This window comes from Podarcis melisellensis (genome assembly GCF_964234715.1).
Source record: "Podarcis melisellensis genome assembly, chromosome: 5".
NCBI classification, from domain to species: Eukaryota; Metazoa; Chordata; class Lepidosauria; order Squamata; family Lacertidae; genus Podarcis; species Podarcis melisellensis.
The window spans coordinates 34,466,837-34,494,366 of NC_138537.1; the positions used below are offsets into that span (position 1 = coordinate 34,466,837).

General features: G+C 43.6%; 1 protein-coding gene across 7 annotated transcripts; it reads right to left on the minus strand.

The window, feature by feature from the left end:
- Positions 1 to 1,337: 1,337 nt before the first annotated feature.
- OTOS (otospiralin) lies at positions 1,338 to 26,705 on the minus strand. Of its 7 annotated transcripts, none has more exons than XM_081910650.1 (4): positions 26,633 to 26,705; positions 3,598 to 3,685; positions 3,293 to 3,319; positions 1,338 to 1,850 (listed from the first exon to the last, which is right to left on the minus strand). In XM_081910650.1, exons 2-4 carry the CDS (start codon positions 3,647 to 3,649, stop codon positions 1,666 to 1,668), a joined length of 264 nt encoding a protein of 87 aa, XP_081766776.1. In that variant the 5' UTR covers positions 3,650 to 3,685; positions 26,633 to 26,705; the 3' UTR covers positions 1,338 to 1,665. The 7 variants fall into 7 exon arrangements, with proteins under 7 accessions (XP_081766776.1, XP_081766778.1, XP_081766773.1 ...); XM_081910652.1 differs by lacking the exon at positions 26,633 to 26,705 and adding an exon at positions 19,776 to 20,906 and having other exon boundaries at positions 3,598 to 3,654; XM_081910647.1 differs by lacking the exon at positions 26,633 to 26,705 and adding an exon at positions 9,075 to 9,107.
- Between the last annotated feature and the right edge of the window lie 825 nt (positions 26,706 to 27,530).

The following is a 27,530-nucleotide window of genomic DNA, read 5'->3' on the forward strand; positions in this document are numbered from 1 at the left end:
GGGGCGGCCGCCGAGAGCACATAACACCGGTCTTGAAAGACCTACATTGGCTCCCAATACGTTTCCGAGCACAATTCAAAGTGTTGGTGCTGACCTTTAAAGCCCTAAACGGCCTTGGTCCAGTATACCTGAAGGAGCGTCTCCACCCCAATCATTCTACCCGGACACTGAGGTCTAGCGCCGAGGGCCTTCTGGCGGTTCCCTCATTGCGAGAAGCAAAGCTGCAGGGAACCAGGTAGAGGGCCTTCTCGGTAGTGGTGCCCTTCCTGTGGAACGCCCTCCCATCAGAGTCAAAGCGATAAACAACTACCTGACATTTAGAAGACATCTTAAGGCAGCCCTGTTCAGGGAAGTTTTAATGTGTGACATTTTAGTGTATTTTTGGTCTCTCTGGAAGCCACCCAGAGTTACTGGGGAAACCCAGCCACATGGGCAGGGTACAAATAAATAATAATAATAATAATAATAATAATAATAATAATAATAATAAAATAATTATACTGAAATCAGACCATTGGTTCATCTAGCTCAGTACTGTCCACACTGCCTGGCAGTGGATCTCAAGGGTTTTAAGAATGAGGCCTTCCCAGCTGTACCAAAGTCATGGGAGGTTGTGGGAGGCAAAACGTGCTTCACCACTGAGCCAAGTCTTTCTGATCCTGGAAGCAGTATGTAGTCATCAAAACTGTAGCCATGGACAGACTTATCTTCTACAAATTAGTCTAATCTCCTTTAAAAACAGTTTTAGCCGTCATATCTTGTCGTAGCAGCTTCTATACTTTAACCATGCACTGTGTGAGTGACAACCAATTCTTTTTATCTGTTCTAAATCTCCAACTTCATTGGATGACGCCTGGATCTAGCATTATTTGAAAAGGAGAAAAACTTCCTCCACATATGCATCATTTTATATTCTTCTGTCATGTCCACCCTCACCTTTTTTTTCTAAACTAAAAGGATTCAGTTTCTCATAGCACTAATCTTAGTTGCTCTTTTCAAACTCTGCAACATCCTTTTTGAGATGCTGTTTCCCGAACCATAGGTAAAAAGGTTCCCCTGACTGTTAGGTCCAGTCACGAACGACTCATCTCGCTCTATAGGCCGAGGGAGCCGGTGTTTGTCCACAGACAGCTTCCAGGTCATGTGGCCAGCATGACTAAGCAGCTTCTGGCAAACCAGAGCAGTGCACGGAAATACCATTTACCTTCCTGCCAGAGTGGTACCTATTTATCTGCCTGCACTGTGCTTTTGAAGTGCTAGGTGGGCAGGAGCTGGGACCAAACAACAGGAGCTCACCCCATCGCGGGGATTTGAACTGCCAACCTTCTAATTGGCAAGCCCTAGGTGCAGTGGTTTAGAACCATACTGTGTTCCTAATCATAGACGCATGCAATGTCATCACACAGATTTATAGAACTATGGATACATGAGGCTCTAGAGAAAACAGCATTAGAATTAAATAATTCTTTATTCTGCTTGCAAAAAAGGTAAATAGTAAGTATATATATTCTAGTAAAAAAGAGGCCACACTAAGATTAACATTAGAAGTACCAGGAACAGAAGTTACGTATTTGATATAAAAGAAGCAGTGGAATAACACAGTTGTTAGAAAAGCAATTCTGGTGATCCGTTGGTATTGGAAATTGTTGGGAATCGCCAAGTGAGTTAGTGCTCATGATCTGGGACATGATATCCAAGACTACTTCCAAGAGGTTGATGAGCAAAGAAGGTCCTGGCCATCTCATTGATTCTATGGTATGCTCCTAAGATCCGGAAGTATTCCACATATGCCCAGAAATCGTTGGTCGTGAAAGGCCAGTAGGGCATGTTTGCAGGCTGTCTGTAGGGGTCTAAAACAAAATATGCATGAGGTTCTTTCCTCCCCCGATAACCAAGACATTTATGATTGAAGACTCATGCTACCTAAACAAATACATTTTAGTCGCATTCCCTGAATGGGGCTGCTGCTACCCTTTAGCACAGTTGCCTTAATAAACAGTATGATGCTTGCATCTGTTTCCCAACATATTCAAAGTATTTTAAGCTGCTGTTTAGAGCTACGTCCTCGTGAAGCGAGTGAGAGAGAAGGTACAACAGGAAAACAGTCGCTGCAGAGGGGATGTGCTGATTAGTTAGTATGAGAAGTTGCCCTGACATCACAAGCTATATGTGGCATCCATTAAAGGTAGCCATGGAGATGAAGGAAGGTCTTCAGGGCCCACTACCATATTGGTCCAAAGATTAGCTGCTTTTGAATATTGGCCACAGCTATCTTTAAAAGAAATAAAAATAGGCCCTAAATCTCTGGCAACATCCAGTGCTTTTTACAATTTAAAGAGAACATGGAACCTCTAGTGTTTTTTCTCACCAGGCAACTAGCACCACCTGTTGAGAAGGCTGGGTGATCCTTTTACCAAAACTATGAAGTAAATGGAAATTCCATGCAGTTTCCAAGGTCTCCTCTTAAATCACAGTTTCTTTATGTATAAAAGTGCTACCAGAGGCCACACTCCAGTTTTATACACACCAGGTTGGGGCGGAGGGAGTGTTTCTGCTACATGAATATGCTTCTCATTGTGTTGAATGCTGCTTTTCTCCTCCTCCTGATTGCCTCAAATGTTTGGGGAGATTGAAAGAAAAAGCAACCAGACCCCGAAACATTGAAATATGAAGTCATAGAATCCATGGTGGGCCTTTGAAGCATGGTATATAAATCCAAATAACCCTAGGAGAGTGAATAGTGCTACATAATACTTAAATTTCAAGTTCAGCTGGATGGGGCCATATAATTTAGCTTTAATCAACACTGTGCTGCCAATTTGATTAATGTGCTCTGGCCAGGGGAATCAATGGCCATCTGTCTGACTGCAACTGGTTCCATGGAGACCCAATTCCGGGATGCAAAGTTCTAGCTTCAGAAACTAGATGGAGGCAGCACTGTTTCACATCTGCAACTCCGGATTCAGGAGTGCTGCAGCCATCCTAATTGTTATTAATTCAGTATCATTGCAATTTGTGCTATTTCATATGGTGATTTACATTCTGCCTTGCGAACAGTTTCTTAAAAAGGAAAACCTTTATGTGTGTTTGTAATTTTGGCATTTGCAGGTTTTAGTTCCTGTTCCTACTAAATGTTGAATTGATGTTTTCTTGGGGGTGTCTGATGCGACTCAGTTTCTTTCAAATCTCCTCTGACATTTGATCAAACTTCACATTTGCAAGAATTCCCATTTTTAGACAAACTAGAGATGGGATTGAGCGAGACAACCACAAACAAACAAAATCCCTTTACCTTCTTCATCCTCGATCGGTCTGGCATCTGTAATTAGGGAAGAAATTCATCATCAGCCACTCAGTGAAAAGTCAAAGTTTTACAAAGAGCTGCTACTCCGTCACCACAAAACTAATAAGCAGCTAAGTTTCTGGTTTTCAAAATACTGTAATAAAAGAATAATATGTTTCAACTCTCACTACACATCGGGAAATTAAACATTCATTATATTTGAATGCTGTATCATATTCCAAGCATATTGCAATGAAGAAAGTAACTGATGGGAGGGGGTTTGAAACAATATATATCTATTGCAATAAAGTTACCTGTTTGTGTGTTCACCAAAATGCAAACTATGACCACAAAGATTAACTTCATCTTTCCTGCAAGGAATATTTGTGTCTGAAGTTTAGCCTGTATGAATAATAATAATAATAATATTAATAATAATAATAAAATCAAAATATAGAAAGGCTCAACCTACATATTTTCTTTCTGCATAAAATACACCTTTTTGTCTTATGAACAGAACACAACCCATTACATTATTAATTGCAAAACTTTTTTATTTACAAAGTACAATTCTGCTCTTTTGTCAAGCCCCCTGCAAACACCTACATTTTGCATGAAATTTGATACCTTGGAAACCACTTACTATTGGGGTTGGTTTTAACTTCAGAAATTACCTTCCCTTCTTTCTTTTAAATCAGCGGACGTTTGTAGCTTTGAGTCAGCCGCAAAATCCTGAAGGAGCTTCTATTGCTGCAAAATAGCAGTACTGTTTTGAAGAGGCTGGAGGACTGTTTGTAAGGGAAGGAACGTCACTCACACAGCACACCAATCTGACTCTTTCATCCTAATCTTGAGATGTTTACAGTGTGCTGCTAATATGAATTGGGTGGTAGAATATCAGTGGTGCAAAACTGCAAATCTTGGGAGTCTTTTATTTTTTGCCATTTCACTTGTATGGAATCCAGGATCCAACTTCAGTCATCTTTAATATATTGTTGCGTAATCTAGTGTACCATACCTGGTGTTAAGTGCTGTGTGTATGACTCTGCTGAGTGGACAGAAAATCTCAGAGTTAATTTTTAGGACAGCCAGATAATTCAGTTTCAGTCATAGTACTTGAATTTAAAGTAGTTTGTTCCTACTGAAGCACATAAGGTTAATGCCCTAATCTTAAACTCCTGTGATAGTATGTCTGCCTTGGTTGTCTGAGGTAAGTCATAAATCATCTTAAATCCTAGCAGTATTTAATGGTGTTCTGGATTGGATTGCCTGACATTCCAGTTTATTCTCTGTAAGAGTAGATCTTTTCAACCAGAAGGCTTTAATGATGATGATGATGATACTGGCAGCAGGAATTGCTTTTGAGTTAAGTGATTATAACTTTCATTTTTTCACCGCTATTTCAGGTGTGGGGGAACAGTTGGAACATGCTGTTTTGTGCTGTTTAAGCTGCTAAAGGTGCCTCGTGGATTTTAGTCTACAGCAAAAAAAGTTAAGAGGGAAATTGAATTCCGAGGCATTTTGCTGCTTCTACAAAGACAGCTTAGAAAGTGCTGCAGATTTGTTGGTTCGCTTCACAACGATTCTATTGAAAGATGCAGAGGACCTACTTAACCCCAGTAAAATTAGCAAAAATGTATAGAACAAGTACCAATATATGTTGGAAATGTAAAGGGAAAGAAGGTAAATGGAATTGTAATGCAACAAAAAAATTCTGGGAAATGATATATAATGAAATGAAAAAAATGTTTAAAATAACCTTTGCTAAAAAACCAGAAGCTTTTTATTAGGAATTATAGGTACCACGATCCCAAAGATCAGAGGAAACTGGTCACATATGCTACAATGGCCGCTCGGATGCTACTAGCCCAGAGACGGAAGGAAGAGGAAACCCCGACCAAAGAAGAATGGCAAATCAAGCTGATGGACGATGCCGAAAGTCAGCATGGTGCATCAGCGGAGCCAACTGCTACTGATCCTGCCTACTTTTGCCGCAGCTTCTACCCACCACCCAACCCCCAGACTGAAAAAGGTTGTCTGCTCCTGATTTAGGTGGTAGTTTGTGTCTTAAAGATGCAGGTCACTAAGTGGGCCATTATCTGCCGTGGTTTGTTAAACCTTCTAAGAACCTTCAAAGCCAATAGCTCTGTCCAGCAGTACAGTGGTACCTCAGGTTAAGAACTTACTTCGTTCTGGAGGTCCGTTCTTAATCTGAAACTGTTCTTAACCTGAGGTACCACTTTAGCTAATGGGGCCTCCCACTGCCGCCGCACGATTTCTGTTCTCATCCTGAAGCAAAGTTCTTAACCCAAGGTACTATTTCTGGGTTAGCAGAGTCTGTAGCCTGAAGCGTCTGTAACCTGAAACGTTTGTAACCCGAGGTACCACTGTACTGCCCATTCCATGAAAGCTGTCATGTAAAGCTCAAGATATACAACAGCATTGTTCCTCACAGCGCTTCATACCTTCCTTACACTCCTTCCTAACTAAGGAAGAAAATTGCCTCCAGGGGTTTGATCAGAACTGCATCCTATTATCCTGAAAGATTTATAGTAGCCACCACTCTTGTTCCAAGCATTAGAGCAAGCCATGGTTGTTCATTTTCATAAGCTGAAAGAAAATATGTCTCCCTCTGAGCCCTGTATCAATGATTGCTGACCAAGTTTCAACACAACATGCAGCCCTAAGTAATTTTCCCTTCACTTCTCAAACAATTCATGCAGCCTGACAAAAAGCATCTGCAACTGAGGCACCTGCTAGGGAACACTGGGACCGAATTAGCATTGTAGTCTGTAGTTCTCATTAACCAGCATATCCCAGAATGAATTCCCATCAGTGTAGGACACAGGAGCTAGTCAAGCACCAAGGTGTATCACTTAATCTTATATCCACCTATTTGCCATCTAAGGGAAAGGTTCTCCTCGCTCCCCACAAACATAACATACTGAAAGTATAACAGAAATGCAATTTAGTAATGCTCCCCACAATTAACTTTTTAGTGACAACTAAAGTGAAGTACTTAATATTGTGTATAAATGATTCTGGATGCATGAAATAGTTCTGTAATCCACACTATAATTTATTTTTCAGATAGGTATATTTTACATCAGTATGCACTGGTGGCAAGAAAATGTGATGTGGAAAGTGTCTTGATCTTTAAGTTTTATCTCACCTTAGAATCATAGAATCATAGAGTTGGAAGAGACCACAAGGGCCATTGAGTCCAACCCCCTGCCAAGCAGCAAACACCATCAGAGCACTCCTGACATATGGTTGTCAAGCCTCTGCTTAAAGACCTCCAAAGAAGGAGACTCCACCACACTCCTTGGCAGCAAATTCCACTCTCAAACAGCTCTTACTGTTAGGAAGTTCTTCCTAATGTTTAGGTGGAATCTTCTTTCTTGTACTTTGGAACCATTGCTCCGTGTCCGCTTCTCTGGAGCAGCAGAAAACAACCTTTCTCCCTCCTCTATGTGACATCCTTTTATATATTTGAACATGGCTATCATATCACCCCTTAACCTCCTCTTCTCCAGGCTAAACATGCCCAGCTCCCTTAGCCGTTCCTCATAAGGCATCGTTTCCAGGCCTTTGACCATTTTGGTTGCCCTCCTCTGGACACGTTCCAGTTTGTCAGTGTCCTTCTTGAACTGTGGTGCCCAGAACTGGACACAGTACTCCAGGTGAGGTCTGACCAGAGCAGAATACAGTGGCACTATTACTTCCCTTGATCTAGATGCTATACTCCTATTGATGCAGCCCAGAATTGCATTGGCTTTTTTAGCTGCCGCATCACACTGTTGGCTCATGTCAAGTTTGTGGTCAACCAAGACTCCTAGATCCTTTTCACATGTACTGCTCTCAAGCCAGGTGTCACCCATCTTGTATTTGTGCCTCTCATTTTTTTTGCCCAAGTGCAATACTTTACATTTCTCCCTGTTAAAATTCATCTTGTTTGTTTTGGCTCAGTTCTCTAATCTGTCAAGGTCGTTTTGAAGTGTGATCCTGTCCTCTGAGGTGTTAGCCACCCCTCCCAGTTTGGTGTCATCTGCAAATTTGATCAGGATGCCCTTGAGTCCATCATCCAAGTCGTTGATAAAGATGTTGAATAAGACCGGGCCCAAGACGGCACCCCACTAGTCACTCTTCTCCAGGATGAAGAGGAACCATTGATGAGCACCCTTTGGGTTCGGTCAGTCAGCCAGTTACAAATCCACTGAGTGGTAGCATAGACAAGACAACATTTTACCAGCTTCTTTACAAGAATATCATGGGGCACCTTGTCAAATGCCTTGCTGAAATCAAGGTAGGCTACATCCACTGCATTCCCTTCATCTACCAGGGTTGTAATTCTGTCAAAAAAACGAGATCAGGTTAGTCTGACATAACTTATTTTTCAGAAATCCATGCTGACTATTGGTGATCACAGCATTCCTTTCTAGGTGCTCACAATGCTTATTTGGCATTGCTTGCCTTTGTAACTCTCTGTTGAGTTACGTCTGTTACAGCAGCTAACTATGTACAGTGGTACCTCAGGTTAAGTACTTAATTTGTTCCGGAGGTCCGTTCTTAACCTGAAACTGTTCTTAACCTGAAGCACCACTTTAGCTAATGGGGCCTCCTGCTGCCGCCATGCCGCCAGAGCATGATTTCTGTTCTCATCCTGAAGCAAAGTTCTTAACCCGAGGTACTATTTCTGGGTTAGCAGAGTCTGTAACCTGAAGCATATGTAACCCGAGGTACCACGGTAACAGGTGAATGGTTACTATCTACCCAGGAAAACATACACTGTGTTGTGGTTGCACATCGAGCAGATTCAAGGCAGTTTACAACCGCGGCCGTTTTCAGTGGATTCTGCTGCCTTTGTTTGTTGGCCATCAGGACTGTAGCAAAACGCCTTCCACAATCCTGGGAAAGGTAGTTTGTTATGGGTGCTGGAAATTCTAACTCTGTGAGAAGCAAACTACAGTTCCCAGGATTATTTGGTAGAAACAATTTGCTTTAAATGGGATGTGACAATCAACAGCCTCTTGACTGCTCCTATTTCACACCGAGTTTTCCAGTCCCAATGGAATCGGAACATGGGTGGAAAAGCACAAGGATGTCACCTGCTGAGTAACTCTAGATGTGACAGGGAAAGGGAAAGGAGGGGACATGAGGCTGATGCTAGGTGATTGCTCCCCATCTGCCAAAACATCTGGCTCCATGTTGGTTCCCATATAACCAAGAGGTTGTTGGGTGCAATGTTTTCCTTCCTTTTCATTTTGTAGTAGAACAATTGTTTCAGGGCCTGTGCATCCATGAAGTGGTATAGTTGAATATAAAAGAGGGAAGATTCAGCTTCTTCTTCTTTTTTATCATCTTTATTCATTTAAAATACAATTTAAAATACAATCATACAATAAAGGTAAGTACAACAGAGTTAAGCACAAAAAAGAAAAAAAAGAAAAGAAGGACAAAAAAGAGTTTAACAGTAGCAAGAAAATGTGAATTGAAAAAGAAAGCCAAATATTTATACATCACGTCTTATCCAATAAAGTCTTCTATAAAAAACTTCCAATCGTTTTCATTATACTTTTTCTATTGTCTTGATTTTATATTTCAGCTTCATCATGTATAGTGTTCATGAATGCACACATCAGTTCCAGTTCGAAAAAGTGTATTAGTAGCCTACATACGATTGACAGGCTTTAGGTAAAGAAAGTCTGAGAAGTTATAAATAAAGTTGTATAGGTAAACGCAAACCACAACAAAAACAGGATACAAGGGATGAGTGAAAAATGGCTCTTACATAGAACAATTGATCAGTTTTATTTTGCTTCTTCATTCTAAACCTCTTGAGCAGAAGCCTCAACTCGGCTTTTTGCTTGCTTGGCAAGGATATATGTAAATTCCTCACTAGGCATGCCAAATCAAATTCCACACTGGCTGGAGCCTGTCCAGACAGTACCTTCTGTACTTTCCTGTACCCTCTAGCACTTTCAATATGCTGAAAGCACACATGCTTGTCTCCCAAGGATCATCTGGAGAAAGCAGCAGTGGTGAGGTGTCTTGCTCACAATCCATACAGTGGACAATGTCCCTATATCACAATGTGTATTGTCCCACGACCCAGTAAGGATAGGAAATTCCAGGGAAACGCAAGCCAGGCAATGCAGCGATCATGGTCTCATGCAGACACTGAAGCATTCAATAGCACAGCATCCGCTGAAAGAACTTAGTATTCCCCCTCCTGGTATCACCTACAAAGCCGTTTCTTTGTTTAAAAGTTTACTTATAAATATTTCAGCTCCATTAGCTGAGAAGCACATTAATCTGAACTGGGCTCAGTTATGCAGTTGCAAATTTGTAAAAGCAGTGTAAAAAAACAGAGAAGACATTGCAATCGCACAGGAGAACAGGAGCGATATTTTCACCGATGAAGCCCTTGGGAGATGTCTTATTCTGATGATTAGATTGTGAGCCCATCCTTTCAAATGGCTCAGAGAAGGCAGCAGTTTATCTTTTCTTCATGTGTGTGTGTCTGAGAGAGAGAGAATGAGAAAAATTCCAAGCCACTTATAAAATAACTGCAACACAACATGATCAACATGCGTCAACATGATCAATATAATATGAAAATTGCTAAAAATCAGTTCTTTTGTAATGAGCCATGTTTGGGTTTGGGTCTGGGCTTTGGGGCAGGGGGAAGGTGGATTGGTATGTAGAATGTTGAGGGTAGGTGATGGGAGTCTGGGATGATAGTCAAGATGGTAGTATTTGTAAGTTGACAGCTGGAATAGGGAAAGGGAAGAGAGTGGAGGATAGAGGGTCAGCCCAACACATTTTGCTGCCAAAGATGGAGCAAGGGATTCCTCCCTGCCCCTCACCAACACCGCTCAATGGATATAGCATCCACAGCTGAGTTATTTTGGCACCTGAGCATTGAGCAATTCATTGCTCAATTCATTGCACAATTGTTCGATTTTTATTTTTTGTAATCATTTTATATTATCCTATTGATAATTTTCCAATATGGCTGAAGCTGGGACATGCCCTAGAATTTATTGATGAGTGTATGGGCCCATAACCCCCCCTTTTTAAAAAACAGCAAGGAAGTAACTAAATAAATATTCTTAAATGTGTTGGGAAAATAGGGTTGGCACGCATTGCTTAATCATCTGTACAAGCTAAAAGATCCACACAATCATGCACATCCAGAATCAGGGAGTAACTCTATATACAAACAGCTGGTGTAAAGCAGGACAGTGTAAATTAATCCCAGGTGAAGTTACACCAGATCCAGATTCTGTTCAGAAGCGGAGCTACTGCTGTCTAAGCTAGCCTGGCCCTAAGCCTGGCAGAGGGAAAACAAGCTTTTTAAATAGTTGTTACACCAACCTTTCTGCCAGCTTAATTTATGCTGGGTTGCTGCATCACACACCGAAACTCAACTGGCTAAGGATTCAGCCTGGGTTCCCCACTCTCTGGTCCTGCAACACCCCCAGAAAGCCCCCTTTTCAGGGCTTTCATCAGCCTAAAATCCACCAGGCTCAGTTCAGCCTGAGATACACCGGTGTATCTCTCCTTCCTCATCTCAACTGGGATCCAGCAGCTGAGCCAAGCCCAGCTGATTGCTGATTGTTACTATTTTGATGTGGCAACCTGATCTGGAGCTAGAAGTGTAATCGCAGCCCTCAAGATAAATCCAGGCAACTCATCATCTGAAAAATCCAATGCTGCTGCTTTAGATGTTTGTGATTCTTCCTACATGGAAAGTACTTTGGTGGTGCATGCCGTATTTTGTTTCGAAATGTCTCAACACACGAGTTTTATGTCTTTCCCCTGCCCATCAGTGTTTTCCCTGCAGAATGATCATGACGGCTGAAGCAGATTGATGTCTATTTTAAAAAAATCACCACTTTTGTAGGGCAAGAGATGGTCATAGACCACAAATGTTTTATGCTGTCTGCAAGCGCCACCTACTGCATAACTTGTGAAAGGAATGGCTATGAACTTGGCGAAAGACTGCTGTAACCCTGATGGCACTTTTGCTCAAGTTCTGTTTTGTGCTGTGTGACCAACATCCTATTGTATCTCCAAAGAAGTATTGTACACCCAGCCACCATACTCCCCCCACTCTTTACATACTTTCACTCTGCTTCATCTTCAAATTGAACCACCATGATGGTGGTGGCTATAAATAGCCGTTTTGAACATGCTATTGCCACATCCAAGTGACGTGGGTGGCGCTGTGGGTTAAACCACAGAGCCTAGGACTTGCCGATCAGAAGGTCGGCGGTTCGAATCCACGTGACGGGGTGAGCTCCCGTTGCTCGGTCCCTGCTCCCACCAACCTAGCAGTTCGAAAGCACGTCAAAGTGCAAGTAGATAAATAGGTACCACTCCAGCGGGAAGGTAAACGGCATTTCCGTGTGCTGCTCTGATTCGCCAGAAGTGGCTTAGTCATGCTGGCCACATGACCCGGAAGCTGTATGCCAGCTTCCTTGGCCAATAAAGCGAGATGAGCGCCTCAACTCCAGAGTCGGTCATGACTGGACCTAATGGTCAGGGGTCCCTTTACCTTTACTTATTGCCATATCCTAGCAGACTTGTCAGTGTCAGCTCCCAACAGAGCCTATCTGGTTGAGCCCTGAAGCATCTGTGATGCCTGATATATTTTGCTTGTTACTCTTTGGCATTCAGGGGACAATAGGAGGATTAAAAAGTGCTAAAACAATGTGAGTAGTGTGTGCTGGTCCAGGGGGGAGGTTACCGTGGAGCGAGGTCCAGGACCTGAGTTGAGGGTCGGCAGACAGTCCTCCTTGGGCGAAGCGGGGTCCACAGCGGGAAGCCGGGCAAGGACAGGAACTCTGGGGGAAACAGGACTGGGTGCTGGCCGAAACAGCTCATCAACGACGTTGCTCCCGCAACCTGGGACTGGGCTGACTGGCCTTTATCTTCTCTGAGGCCAGGGGCGGCCCCGGCCCCCAGGAGACCCGCCTCTCCTGGCCTTAAGGCGAGCACTCCTCCTGGGAGAAACCAGTTCCCTTCGCCTCTCTGCCCTGAGCCTCTGCAGTTCAGGAGAGGCCGAAGGGTTACTGGACCCAGGGGGAGACTCACCTGTAGGCACTCAGTCCTCAACCACCTCCGGAGCAAGAGTGGATTCACCTGGTGCCTGCTCCTGAGGATCCGGCACAGGTGCAGGCGCTTCAGAATCAAGGCCCTGCCCCAGTTCAGCCGGCCCTGGAGGCGGGGACTCCTGTGCAGGCTGGGATTCCTCCGGTTCAGCCTCTGAATCGGATTCCCAGGCCATCACATAGTGTATTCTAGCTCTGGGAAAAGTAGCCTTCAGTAAACCAATGGCAGGTTTCTTGTCTTAAATTTTGCCTGCACCGCTAGCAGATTGTGATCCTCCTTCCTGCACTCCCTTCAGCTTGTAAATCCTTGCTTCAAATTGCTGTTTCATTGCATCAATTCTCTTTACCTTAAAACCATAACCAATCTGCTTAAATATCTCTAATAACTCCCTGGAAAGTACCTGGATGTTTGACAAAAGAAATCCATCTTTGGTTTAGAGAGATAGCATACCGTTTTTGATTAACATATTATTATACCCTCTACGGTACCCAGTCGTAGAGTTCTTGGTACATAACAGAAAGTGGAAAAAGGCTTGATAGTGTTGAATTTTCCTCCAGTAAGCTTGAGCAGACATTGCTAGTAAACAAAGCTGGTTAACACCAAGTTTTTATGAGAAATGTTACGATTAGGGCCCGAGAACACACTGCTAAGTTCCCAGAGCACTATTGCAGATGGACATCAGCCTGCAACTGTAGCATCTAAAGAATTACATGGTGTGAGTACATAACCTGGTTCCTTCCCATCTGGAAGTCACCATCACTAGAGCAGGATGGGATGCAGCCACACAGAAGCAAGTCCAATGCCATTCTTGTGATGGGAGATGGGAAACCCAATCAACATGTAGCGAGGAATGGAGACAGGGAGTATGGTCCTCTTCCCTTCTCCATGTTGTCCATCTGAGTAGGAATACATATATAGGGTTGGGTCCTGTCTAAGTTACTTGAACACAGACTTTATTGAAATCAGTGTGACAAGTTAGTCTTCTTGATGATTTACCTTATATCCCATTACATTCAAGGAGAACTAAGTTCAACTAATTTACTCTGGATCCAGCCCATAGACCAACATGAGAACAGGCCTTCTCTGCCGTGGCTCCCCGTCTGTGGAAAGCTCTCGCCAGGGAAGTTCGCCTGGCGCCTTCACTATACACCTTTAGGCACCAGACAAAAACGTTCCTTTTTAATCAGGCCTTTGCCTGACTTGATCCGATACTCTTTTTAAAATGCTGGCTCTTTGGGGGTTTTTTATTGGGTTGTTATTGTTTTGATTTTATGTACTAGATATATTATGTGAACCGCCCTGAGACCTTCAGGTATAGGGCAGTATAGAAATATATATATATATATATATATATGCAGGTTTTGGTGTCCTCGGGTGTCTTCCCGTGTAAAAGTTGGGGTGTCTAGGCGACGTTTCGACGAGGTCTCACTCGTCATCTTCAATGATGACGAGTGAGACCTCGTCGAAACGTCGCCTAGACACCCCAACTTTTACACGGGAAGACACCCGAGGACACCAAAACCTGCATTCCTGTACCCGTGAAAATCTACGAAAGCATATATATATATATATATATATATATATATATATATATATATATGCAGCCTGCAGCCTAATTTTGTGCAGGTGGCAAGAAAAGAAAAATCAGGCAATAGAGGGAGAAAGATGTCCCACCTATCATTGGTTCTGAATTCCATCCACTGCCTGTATGTGGCCCCCAACAGAAAAAAAGCTTGTCCACTTGTTATGTACTGAGCTGAATTCTAGAACAATAGGATCCAGAATGCAGCAGTCTGATTGGTCTGCAGGAGCCACCCAATCCACCTCCAGGTGGAAGTGAATCAGTGACCTGATTGGCTTGCAGGAGCAGCCAATCTGGCTCCTGGATGAAGTGAATCTGCAACCTGATTAGGCTACAGGAGCAGCCAGGAATTAGCCAATCACGCGGGGCCCATTGTGTAAATAATGTATATATAGCTAAACGTTTTGGAGAAAGTTTCATTCATTGCTACTATGAGCTGAATAAACAGCATGAAATTCACACTCGACTCCGAGTATATTTCACCACCTCAGCATAGAAATATGTCATAAGCAGCAAAGGAAGATGGGATGTTTTTGTCCTTATACAAGTTTTGCAACCATCAGTTTCTACCAGTACCCTGAGTTTTTCACAACTGCTTGTGTTTTCCTTCTACCCTGAACAGCATGGCAAAATGTCTAAGAGGTTAGCCACTAGACAGATGTCAAGGCGGGAGTCGGGAGCAAGTCAGCAATACTTCACAGAGTGTCAGTGAAGTTAACTCTCTATTCCAAGAAGCAAAACCGCTCTATCCACAAACTCTTCCCAGCAGGTCTTGCCTAGTGAGGCAGTTGCAAGGACTGAAGATCCCCACCTTCCCAAAGCTCCCTAAGTCTTCTCCTCTCCCAGGTCTTTCCCAAGCAACCTGAGATTTCTCCATGTTGTCTGTCTCTGCTCCCCCCCTCTTCATTCCTCTTCTGGAGAGGGGAGCTGGTCACAGCAGGAAGGGGAGAGTCCCTGGCTTCTTCCACAGCCTGCCTCCACTCTGCCTCTTGGCCCCCCATCTCTCCAGTTCTGCCTTGTATTCTGGACAGCCCTCTGCATAGCCTCACTACACCCTGTTATGTTCAGCTTCCAACTCCTCCTCCTCCTATTCTGCTCCCCTTTCCCGCTCCGGCCTCTCCTCACTGTCCCAACACCAATCCCCTGGCTCTAAGTCTTCCTCCCTTGGGGGTTCCTCTGCTGGAACCTCCCAACACCCCTCTGTATCCAGCCAGTCCATGGCAACACACTGGCAGTTACCTCAGTTCCTCATCTGTCATGATATCATTCCATATTTTTTGTGCCAGCAATTTTTTCATCTGCTTTTAGCCTTGACACTGTGAAATTGGCTATGCTTTGAGGTTCTTTTATTTCTAGCATCTCTCCTTCTATATTAAATTCCCAACAGCGTCATCTGAAAGCCTAACCGTTTCCAGATATCCATGGTTCTTCAGATCACTTTCTGGTTAACAAGCTCATTGAAATAAATAGGCCACGGGGTTGCTGGGCTGGAAACTGCAGCTGAAGGTGTGACAGCTTTCCTGCAGGGTGAGAAAATTCTGAGACATGAAGCTGGTTAGAGCTTCCAGCTGACTGCAGAGCAGACCAGGTCCTCCTAGAGACCATCAGGCACCCGGCCCTTTGCCTGCTCTGACACCACTGACAGCTGAAGCTTATACTGCTATACCATTGGGTCCACCTAGCCCAGTACTGTCGACACGGACAGGCAGTGGCTCTCCAGGATTTTGGACAGAGGACATTTCCAGCCCTAACCAGAGATTGAACCTGGGACCTTCTACATCCAAAGCATGTGCTCTACAAATGAGCTGCAGCCCTTCCCCTCATTAAATACTAATTTGCATCTTGTTGTCCTGCTTGTTATCAAGCTCTCATATCTGCTGGTGGTCTGTTAAGAATTGTTTTAGAAAGAATTGGACTGATCTTAATAGATAGATAGATAGATAGATAGATAGATAGATAGATAGATAGATAGATAGATTCTTTATTGTCATTACACAAGTGCAACATTGCACAAGTGCAACGAAATTGGATGCCATCCCTTAAAAACAACAAAAGCAAAACAACAACAACAACCAAACAACCCACATTCCAGCCACACCCACACCCACACCCATCAAACTCCCAGGTCACACTATCGAGTTACAGCATTCAAAAAGGCCACAGCTCTTGGATAGAAACTATTTTTCAGTCTATTTGTCCTTGACTTGATGTTTCTATATCTCCTGCCAGAAGGCAGTAGTGCAAACAGACTGTATCCCGGGTGAGATGAATCCTGCAGGATGTTGTTTGCTTTCCTAAGACAACGGGAACCGTACAGTTCTTCCAAAGATGGGAGAGGATGACCAATAATCCTTTGGGCTGTGGTTATGACCTTCTGGAGCACCTTCCTCTCCCTAGCTGTACAACTGGAGAACCAAGCACAAATACAGTATGTGAGAATGCTCTCTATGGAGCCTCGGTAGAAGGACACCAGCAGTCTCTCACTCAGATTGTTCTTCTTTAAAAGTCTGAGGAAATAAATTCTCTGCTGGGCCTTCTTCACCAGAGCAGTGGTATTTGCGCTCCAAGTCCTGATCGATAGTCACTCCCAAAAACCTGAATTCCGCCACCCTCTCCACCCGTTCCCCGTTGATATACAAGGGCTGAATGTCCGCCTTTTTTCCCCTTAATGATAGACTTGTAAATATTGATACTAAGTAAAGGTAAAGGGACCCCTGACCATTAGGTCCAGTCGTGACCAACTATGGGGTTGTGGTGCTCATCTCACTTTATTGGCCGAGGGAGCCAGCGTACAGCTTCCCGGTCATGTGGCCAGCAAGACTAAGTCACTTCTGGTGAACCGGAGCAGCATACGGAAACGCCGTTTACCTTCCCGCCGGAGCGGTACCTATTTATCTACTTGCACTTCGTGCTTTCGAACTGCTAGGTTGGCGGGAGCTGGGACCGAGCAACGGGAGCTCACCCCATCGCGGGGTTTCAAACCGCCGACCTTCTGATCGGCAAGTTCTAGGCTCTGTGGTTTAACCCACAGCGCCACCCGCGTCCCAATATTGATAGTACCATGCCTTAAATAGATGATGACCCAAGATAGTCCTATTCCATCATGTTTATCCTTGGTGGTTGTTTTAATTAGCTATTCCTTTATGCAAAGCTTAATGCAAATCATGTAGGGCCTGGCATTCAAGCCCTGGATAAAAAAGTGTTTGGCCCATTAATGTGAAGACTGGGGGTAATTTGGGGAATGGGAATGGGCAATTTCATTTCATATCAAAGTATCTACTAAAAATGAATGGTTTGGCAAGTGTGGGGTCTCTTTTACCGCTGCAGCTATGTGGTTTTTTTTCTAGGAGGTAGCTCCTGGTACAATTTTGTCCTATTCATGGCCACAGGAAACTGTCTCTTATCAAGTTAGACCAATCTAAACCAGCCTTTGCCAACTTGGTGCCCTTTAGATGTTTAGGATTGCAACTCCCATCAGCCCCAGCCAGCACAGCCAATAGTGAGGGATGATGGGAGTTGTAGTTCATTATCTGGAGAGCCCCAGGTTGGTGAAAGTTAGTCTATTCCATTCGTTCCCACTGCTCAATTATAACCAGAAATATTTCTTTGCAGACAGTTCCTGTAATTTATCTATTATTTTACTAATGGAGGAACTTCCTCCTTTTCCATCCCCTGGCTCATTGTTCACATACTTATGGTCATCTTTACAACCATGAGAAAATCAGATGGATGACTGCAATTGCTAATATTTATCCAAGGTAGACAGGGATACTTCTTGAAAATACTTCAATTGCTTTCTTGAAGCCTCAAGTGATCACAGCTGCTGCATTTATATCCCATGCTTAAGCATCTGGTGTATATTTGTATTAAGAATTAACAGACAAGTCCTCCTAACCTGTGGAGAAATAATAATTTCCTCTACTGCTGATGACCAGGCTCTGAGTGCCATTGCTCATGTAGGCAAATAGTAACACACACACACACACACAGAGAGAGAGAGAGAGAGAGAGAGAGAGAGAGAGAGAGAGAGAGAGAGAGAGAGGCAGGCAGGCATCAGCAAGCTTATGAGAAATCCAAGGTTTGCCAAAACACAGAATATTTAGAACTAGTGACTGCACTCCTGCTGGCTCTACTTGCCACCCTTAACCCCCTTAAGACCTTGTCATCCCCTCCTCTTACAGCTCACCCAAACTGCCCCACATCTTAGGCCTCCTACTCATCCCTATTCATATGGCCTGCCTGTCTCTGATGATGCCACTTCTGCCTTAATAGTGGAGGGCAAGGAGGAGAAATGGTGGCAGAGCAAGATAGTTGCTGAGAAGCTGTCCTGGTGTGTCATGACCATTCCATCGCAGCTCACCTGGGTTACCCACCTATGTCGCTTACCTGGGTTACTCATGCCACTCACTTGGGATGTCTATGCTGCCCACTTGTGCCAACTGCCTGCTTGGGCCACCCACTCATCTCCCTCTTCCTTACCCTCCAACCCTGCTGCGATGGCCCAGCAGCATCTCTTGTTTGACCCCACAGGCTACTCCTTGAATGGATAGAATGAGAAAATGCATTACATTCTCTCAAAAGAACCTTTCATCGGTCAACCTGTCAGTCTTTTAGAGCTATATTTGGAAGGTTTGGTTCTAACAGTGATTCCCTGGAAGATACTCCAAAGTCAATTGTGCATAGATACTGTTTCTGGAGGTCTAGCATTTCCTACACTAGAAACTGTCGATATAAAATGACCCACAGAACATGGACCCTTTTGTAGACCCCTGCATGGTAATGTTAAATTTGCAAATCCATGCAAGAGCAATGAAGAGTCTCGTGGCATTGTGGCGATCACACAGGGTCCCCGGACGTTTGACGGTCTATTGATCCCTGTGCCACCACTGTGATCGCTTCCATCGCTGCCACCAACCCGTTTCTCTCGGGTACGCACTGAGTCCAGACAGTTGTTAACATTAAACCAAATAAACAAGTTTATTTTATAAGCATTAACAAGTTGATGTTTTCAGATAATTTTTCTTGTCAGTTTCTTAGCCTTAGTTTCTTTATCGACCTATACCTTCTTAATACCTTCTAACTGATTATCCCAACTGTTTGACTGACTCCTCTTTACAGATTCTCTCACATCAAACTAGGCAAACCCACAGATTTATCCTCCCTCTCCCTTCTCTAACTCCAGACTGACTTTTTAACAACTCTAACTCTAACTCTAACTCCTCCCCTTGGGTTCCAATGGTTAATCCTTTTTACACTTAGTTAACCCTTTCCTTATGACCCAGTATGATGTCACACACCTAGGAGGGCAAACACCATAGGCATCTTAAAGATGAACAAATAAGGAACCTCCAGACTAATTTGGTACAACACAGGTCCCAGTTAGGACTGTGAGGCTGTTTTCCCCAAACCACAGGCCCCTCACACCAGATGACCTGTGGGGAGCTCAACTGAACAGCCGCTCCCTACAGAAAGAAGGGTTGACGGTGCCACCCATCAGCTGATAAGTGGAACCTGCTGGATCTTTGCAGAAAGCAGCTTTGCCAGCCCTATGCCTGGTGTTAAGGAAGTGCTAAGCGCAGGTCTTGCAAAGTGCATTGTGTGGTGCTTCCCAAATGCCAGCTGATACAATCTGCTGGAGCCGATCTGGTGCTTCCACCAGTGTGTTTGCCCCATGCCAATCTCAATATCACCTTGTGCCTCCCTTGAATGCAGCAGTAGTGCAGGCAACCTGAGGTCCGGTGAGACCAGCTCCCCAACCTGTCATTTGCTACTGAATAAGGAAATAAATACCTATGGATGCTGATTGTATAAATCTGCACTATTACTCATCTCTGCAACTCCCTCTTCCTCTTTTGTCCGGTGCTGCTATTCATGCCTGGTCATGCCTCCACAGGGATGGTTTCAATGGAAGGAAATGTGAGAGTTTAGGACTAGGAACAAAGAAAACATCTGAAGAAGGGATATTTCTAAAATTATAAAAGGATATGAAAAATGAAATACTTATGAGAAAACTGCCAAATCACCCAAGCACCCTGTGGGCTTCTCAAGTAAAGGTACCCCTATATGAAAATAAGGTTGTTTCCATGTAAGCACAGTCTGCAGGAAGGTTGTGTTTATAAGCAGAAAATTGAACTTCAGCTTAATGAAGAACATTTGTCCCCAGCGGAACATCTTGTCAGCTATAATAACTCTCCTCAGCCTTTATGACAACCCAGAAGAATTATCTTCTAAGAAATATGATCAAAAGACCTATAAAAAACCAAACAAGGAATTTACTGGGAAAGATTCTAAAAGTAGGGAAATTAAGGGGGAAATACAAGGAGAGTGAACCTACCAACCATGAGATATAAGTGTGGCTCAGTCTATTGAGTCTGACGTAAGTGACTTAAAGGCAGACTTATGAAAAACCTTCACAATGGGAAGACTATCTGCTTTTCATTACTTGGTTTAGTCTCAGGAGCAGATTGACCATCTTGCTAACTGCAGCTGATGCAACTCACAGTTGCTTTGGAATGGGAAATGCCAACCCAGATACAATGCCAGTCTCCACATGGAGCAGGGTTGTGCAGCTGTATAGAAAGGAAGGCTCAAGTCTGTTGTGGGGGGGATTCAGCATTATTTGTTATTTCAAAGCCATTTCGAAATGGCATGTAGTGGGGGTGAACAAATCCTCACTCTGAAATGTATTTGAAGTCATAGTACTGTAGAAGAAGAAGAAGAGTTTGGATTTGATATCCCGCTTTATCACTACCCGAAGGAGTCTCAAAGCGGCTAACATTCTCCTTTCCCTTCCTCCCCCACAACAAACACTCTGTGAGGTGAGTGGGGCTGAGAGACTTCAAAGAAGTGTGACTGGCCCAAGGTCACCCAGCAGCTGCATGTGGAGGAGCGGGGAAGCCAACCCGGTTCACCAGATTACGAGACTACCGCTCTTAACCACTACACCACACTGGCTGTAGTTTTAGTATGCCATGCCCTGGTCCTAACTGCACTACAAGGAAACAAAACCAAGTGCTTTCAATAGAGCTTCCTTCCATATAGGAGATATGATCAAGAGATTTTAATAGCTCCCTGTTTCCAGAACGTTCTTCCCAGGAAAGCTAACCCGGTGCTGCCCTTGTCATTGTTTCAGTGCCAGGCAGAGGTTGTTTTCCCTGTTATTTTGCCAGAAACAGTGGGTATTATTAGTAGTGGATTGTAATTTGCTTTTTTAGTAAGAAGTGATACATACATTTAATAAACCTAAACCTAACCAATAGTCCTATAGAATGCCTGACATCTGCCAAACTGCCTTTTAAAAGCACACACAAGACTTATGTGGTGTATGCAGCTTGGTCTTGGGACAGGGAACAGCTGGAAAGCAACAGTGCATTTGGTACAACCAGCTGAATCACGATCAATAAGTCAATCATGGCTAAATTAGACATAAGGGCAAATATATAACTTCCATATATAACATTCCATTGAGGAGCATAAAGGAAATTGACTTAAATTGAATTAAGACTGTTGGCCCATTGATCTATCCAGCTCAATACTGTCTGCATTGACAGGTGGCAACTTTCCAGGCAAACGACCTTCCAGGCCAGGGATTGAGCCTGGGACCTTTTGCATGCAAAGCATGGGATCTTGCAGTGTGGTGCTATGGCGTCACACTGCCCTGTGTTTATTTACCCCTGCTCTGCATCAGTGGAGATGGGGAGATGCAGGACATTGTGACATCACAATAACGGTGTATGCTGGAACGAAACGGAGGAACTAGATGTGTGGTTGCCATGGTGTGTGTGTGTCTAGCGACACATTTACCATCATGTTTTGTTTGACCCTAAAGCTGGTTTTGATTGTATCCATTTAAATCAGAGTAGACCTACTGAAGGAGGGACGCGGGTGGCACTGTGGGTTAAACCACAGAGCCTAGGACTTGCTGATCAGAAGGTCGGCAGTTTGAATCCCCGCGACGGGGTGAGCTCCCGTTGCTCGGTCCCTGCTCCTGCCAACCTAACAGTTCAAAAGCACATCAAAGTGCAAGTAGATAAATAGGTACCACTCCGGTGGGAAGGTAAACGGCATTTTCATGCTTAGTCATGCTGGCCACATGATCTGGAAGCTGTACGCCAGCTCCCTCAGCCAATAAAGCAAGATGAGCGTGCAACCCCAGAGTCGGCCATGACTGGACTTAATGGTCAGGGGTCCCTTACCTTTACCTTTAGACCTACTGAAATCAGTGGCCTTGAACTTATGCACATTAACTTTAATGAGTCTACTCTGAGTACGACTTACCCAGTGTGTAAACTTCCTTGTTCACCTGGACTGGGGGGAAATGGAGCGCAACCTAGTAACTCATTTTTACAGCCAGATCTTCCAGGATTTTCATTTTGCTCTTACTTAATGAACATATTTGTTTGCATTAAAATAGAGCTAAATAGCCCTGATTGATACCAGGCATTATGCAACAGCCAAGAAGCATTTATTAGTTGAATAGCTGGTGACTTGCTGATCAAACATTACAATTAAAATCAGAGTTATTTAACTCAAAAAGTTATACTGTACCGAACATCGAATCAATTGACAGTCATAACAATAATAATGAATGATTAATATACGATTACCTAAGCTCATTACCCAGGTAATGTCAATTAGCTGCCCGAATTAGCTCAGGAGAAAAGCTTGCATTTGTTAAAAAAAGGTTCAATAACTTCTTGCAGCAATGTCAAATTGCCCCCTGTGCAGGAACATGGATGGGAATCCTAATGAGGCCAAGATCCCTGCTGAGGTGCCCTGCAATTGCCTCATAACCATTTCATAACTTACTCTTATGCTGTGTCATGTCAATCAGCTTAGATAAATAAACATGGGGAAAACAATCCGGGTATCTCTCAGAATACCGAGCTGGGAGACGCTTACCAGTGTAAACATGGAGGGTGGGAAAGCCTTTAAAGGTCTGACCCTGATTTCCAGGACTTGGGCCCAGACTAGGACTGGCTACAGAGGAGAAACTGTGACCACATGGCTTGAAAGCACACACTACAAAACACATCATTCTTCCCTTCCCACCGCCGTTAACCAGAAAAAGATGAGAGACAGGATCAACTATCGAAGGTCAGGCCCTGAGGCTAAAGTATCTTAACAGGGGGAGGGAAATGGTTTTCAGTTTGAAAGAAAGAAGTAAGTAGTATAGGGATTCTTCTCTGTGGTTCTTGAGCGGTAACACAGGCTATATGCACACTGCACATATTATTGAACGGCTCTGGGAACTGTAGCTGTGTGAGGGACATAGGGGTCTCCTAACAGCTCTCTGCACACTTAACAAACCACAGCTCCCAGAATTCTTTGAGGGAAGCCATGGCTGCGGAAAGTGGTTTCAGAGTGCTTTAAATGCATGGCACGAATGTGGCTGCAGTCTTTAGAAATTTTAAGGAACATCAAACACAGACCTGATTGTTCCTGCACATCCTATTCCTTGCTGTTCATCTGGCTGCTACACACCAAATTTTAAAGTACATGGAATCCTGGAAACTGTAGTTTGTCAAGTGTTCTAGGAATAATAGTTCAGTGAGCGGTAAAGTTATCAGGATTCTTGTGTGTATGTCTGGATAAATATCAGCAAGCCTTTGGACTGCATGCAATAAGCCTCTTTGCTCTATTCAACTAGCAAACCAGGAAGTCTTCCATTAATTATAGCTTCCCATATAGTCTGAGCTGGGAAGCGACACTTAATGGCTTTGGAACAAGTCAGGATCATATTAAATCAACTTCAGACCACAAGTTTAATAGGCTGGCTTGCTCTAAAGCTTTTAACCATAGTTTCCTGGTTCAGATGAAATGGGAAACTATAATTAATGATAGCCTTCCTTATTTAGCTCCCCAGGAAAGATTGAGGGCACAAGGAGAAGGGGATGACAGAGGACAAGATGGTTAGACAATGTTCTCGAAGCTACAAACATGAGTTTGATCAAGCTGCAGGAGGCAGTGGAAGACAGGAGTGCCTGGCGTGCACTGGTCCATGGGGTCACGGAGAGTCGGACACGACTAAATGACTAAACAACAACAACAACAACATGTAAAGGGAGGATTGATGTGGCTACATATAGAATGTGGACAAAAGCTTTGTTTATAACTTGGGTTATTAAACTAAGATATGATCATTCAAAATGGTCTTTATATCGTTGTGAGAAACAACACCCTTAAAAGCTATATAAAAGGTAAAGGGACCCCTGGCCATTAAGTCTAGTCACGGACAACTCTGGGGTTGTGGCGCTCATCTCGCTTTATTGGCCGAGGGAGCCGGCGTTTGTCTTCAGACAGCTTCTGGGTCATGTGGCCAGCATGACTAAGCCGCTTCTGGCGAACCAGAGCAGCACACGGAAACGCCGTTTACCTTGCTGCTGGAGTGGTACCTATTTATCTACTTGCACTTTGACGTGCTTTCGAACTGATAGGTTGGCAGGAGCTGGGACTGAGCAACGGGAGCTCACCCTGTTGCGGGGATTCAAACTGCCAACCTTCTGATCCGCTAGCCCAAGGCTCAATGGTTTAGACCACAGCACCACCCGCGTCCTTTTAAAAGCTGTATACAAGTGCCTAAAAACCCTAGTTGGGCTATAGATGCCTGTTAGAAGCACACAAGTGTTGGCGGTGTAATCCCTTTCATCTGCGAGGCATCTCTGCACTGGTATTTTTCACAAATGCAGCTGCTGTTGCTCAAAGGCCACGCTGTATTTCTTTAGCATGCAACTCTGCAACACTTCACTGCAATTAGTTATAATTATATGGGGAATGGGGAATGTTTGAAAGGTCACACATTGTTGGTTTTTTAACCCATGTAAATAGTCAGAGGCAGTAATGCTTCCGAATATCAGTTGCTGGAAACCACAATTAGGGGCCTGAACCAGCAGGCTCTCTTATGCTTTTAAATGTGTACACACCTGCACACTTATTTGCACAGAGGATGTGGTTGCCTTTTGCCTTTCTCCTCTCTAGGCACCTGCATAACTATTAAGGGCCTAACAAATCCCATCAGCAGAAGCCCTGCACAGGATGAAAAGGATCAAACATATTAGGGGTTTAAGGTGCCCTGCAATGATATGCTGCAAGTCACACATGTAGATAAATCTTTTATAATTTTTGAAAACAGCTTTATTTTCCTTATGAGTGAAAGTGCCATCAAACTTTTTATACCACCGTGATTAAAATTTGGAAGCATTGCCAAGATATAGAACAAAATTGCTTCAGGGACAGCCAGCTGGCCACCCCTGGTTTCATCAAGGGCAGTATAATTTATCTTCTGAGATGCTCCTCATTATTTTTATTTTCTTAAATAAATTTGTTCTTGTTTCAAACCTAAAATTTGCTCGGCAGGCTTTGCAATGTTTATTGTACCCCATCCCTGAGATCTGAATATGTTTCCCCATTCACCAAACTGGCTTCCCCCCCTCCTAAGATGTCTTCCTGTCTCTGCAGGTATTCAATCTTCCCTTTCTTCATTTTTGATCAGCCCGTTTTTTGTCATGGATCGGTAATTTAAAGGGTTTTCCAGATGGTTAAATGCTATTCATTGAAGAAGCTCAATAGCATGTTAATATATATGTATGATGCTCTCTAGCCTCCAAATCTGTCATTTATTGAACTCAGATGGGATGCGATGGAGGGAAAAGTAGAAATTCTGTAGCAGCATAATGCTGAACAGCTGTGCTTGGAGTTGATAATTACTGTCCATGTTCAAAAAACGGTCAGTTGCAGTCCATCACTTAGGAAGGTTTTCACTTTTGGTAAAGGAGTATTCATTTAAATATATTTTTATTATTTTCCTTCTTAAACAACATTTTCAGCATTACAGCATTACAATACCAAACACAAAAACTCTCTGCTCTGCTGAGCATACGACTTCCTTCCTTCCTTCCTTCCTTCCTTCCTTCCTTCCTTCCTTCCTTCCTTCCTTCCTTCCTTCCTTTCAGTTTTCCATTTCAAATCCAATCCCGCAATTAAAATCTTCAACCTATTGTCCACACTGTAGGATTTATTTCAATCCTGCTAGTGTCTTCAAATTTTTGCAATTTTTATTCAAATATACAATAAATTTACTCCAGTCCCTTTGGAATTTCTGATTGTCCTGGTCTCGAATCCTGCAAGTCAGTCTGGCCAGTTCTGCAAAGTCCATCATCTTCGCCTGCCACTCTGCAATGGTAGGTACCTCCTGTAACTTTCACTTTTGGGCCCATAAAGTTCTTGCTGCCACTGTGGCATACATAAATAGTCTTTGGTCTATCTTCGTAATTTCCTCACCCCTCAAACCTAGCAAAAATGCTTCCCATTTTTTGGGGAAGATGTATCTAAACATCTTTTTTAGTTCATTATAGATCAATTCCCAAAATGTTTTTACTGTATCACAAGTCTACCACATATGATAAAAGTCACTGTCTGATTCTCTGCATTTGGTAAAGGAGTATTCAGTGGACAACAATGACCTAAGTTGAATTCCATATCATGTAACATCAGTGTTTGTTTTCAGCCTTTCTATGATACTGTCATAAAACCATTTTTGGTTAAGGACAATTGTTGCTAAAAACTTTATGATTTTTAAAAGCTTTTAAACATGCCATGAGACAACCAGCATTTACAGACTTAGAGATGTTACTGAAGCTCATAATTACCTTGGATTGACATGCAAATTTGAAATGTGCATCTGCAGTGCGAATTGCAGATTTCCCACACAAGTTCTTCTCTAGCTTGGAGTCAGAATCGTAGCTTCATGGTGGAGCACATGCTTTGTGTGGAGAAGACCCAGAAGATCCCTGCTTCAATCACTGGCATCTCTTTAGCCATCTTTAGCTATTTCACCCCTTGCTTTTTCCTGTAAGACCAATTGCAGTTGTTAACAGTCATCAACAGGTTTACCACACCTATCAGCCAATTACCCATTCCCACCACCCTTCTGAGTAATACCCCACCCTCTCAGTATATATAAGCATCTGGTGACTTCTGTTTCAGTGTATCTGAAGAAGTGCATGAAAGCTCATACCAATAACAAACTTAGTTGGTCTCTAAGGTGCTACTGGAAGGAATTTTTTAATTTTGTTTTGGCATCTCTAGTTAGTATTCAGAAAAACCTCTCTCTGTGTCTGAAATTCTGAAGAAACACTGACAGTGCAGATCAGCTTTCCCCAACATGGTGCTCTCCAGATGTTTTAGACTACAACTCCCATAATCTCTTAGAATTAGGCATGCTGCAGTAGTCCAAAACATCTGGAAGGTACCATGTTGGGAAAGGCTGGTGTAGACGATATTGAGCTCGATGGGCCAATGATTTGACCTGGTTTAAGGCAAATGGGATGTAGGGACGCGGGTGGCGCTGTGGGTAAAAGCCTCAGCGCCTAGGGCTTGCCGATCGAAAGGTCGGCGGTTCGAATCCCCGCGGCGGGGTGCGCTCCCGTTGCTCGGTCCCAGCGCCTGCCAACCTAGCAGTTCGAAAGCACCCTCGGGTGCAAGTAGATAAATAGGGACCGCTTTCTAGCGGGAAGGTAAACGGCGTTTCCGTGTGCAGCTCTGGCT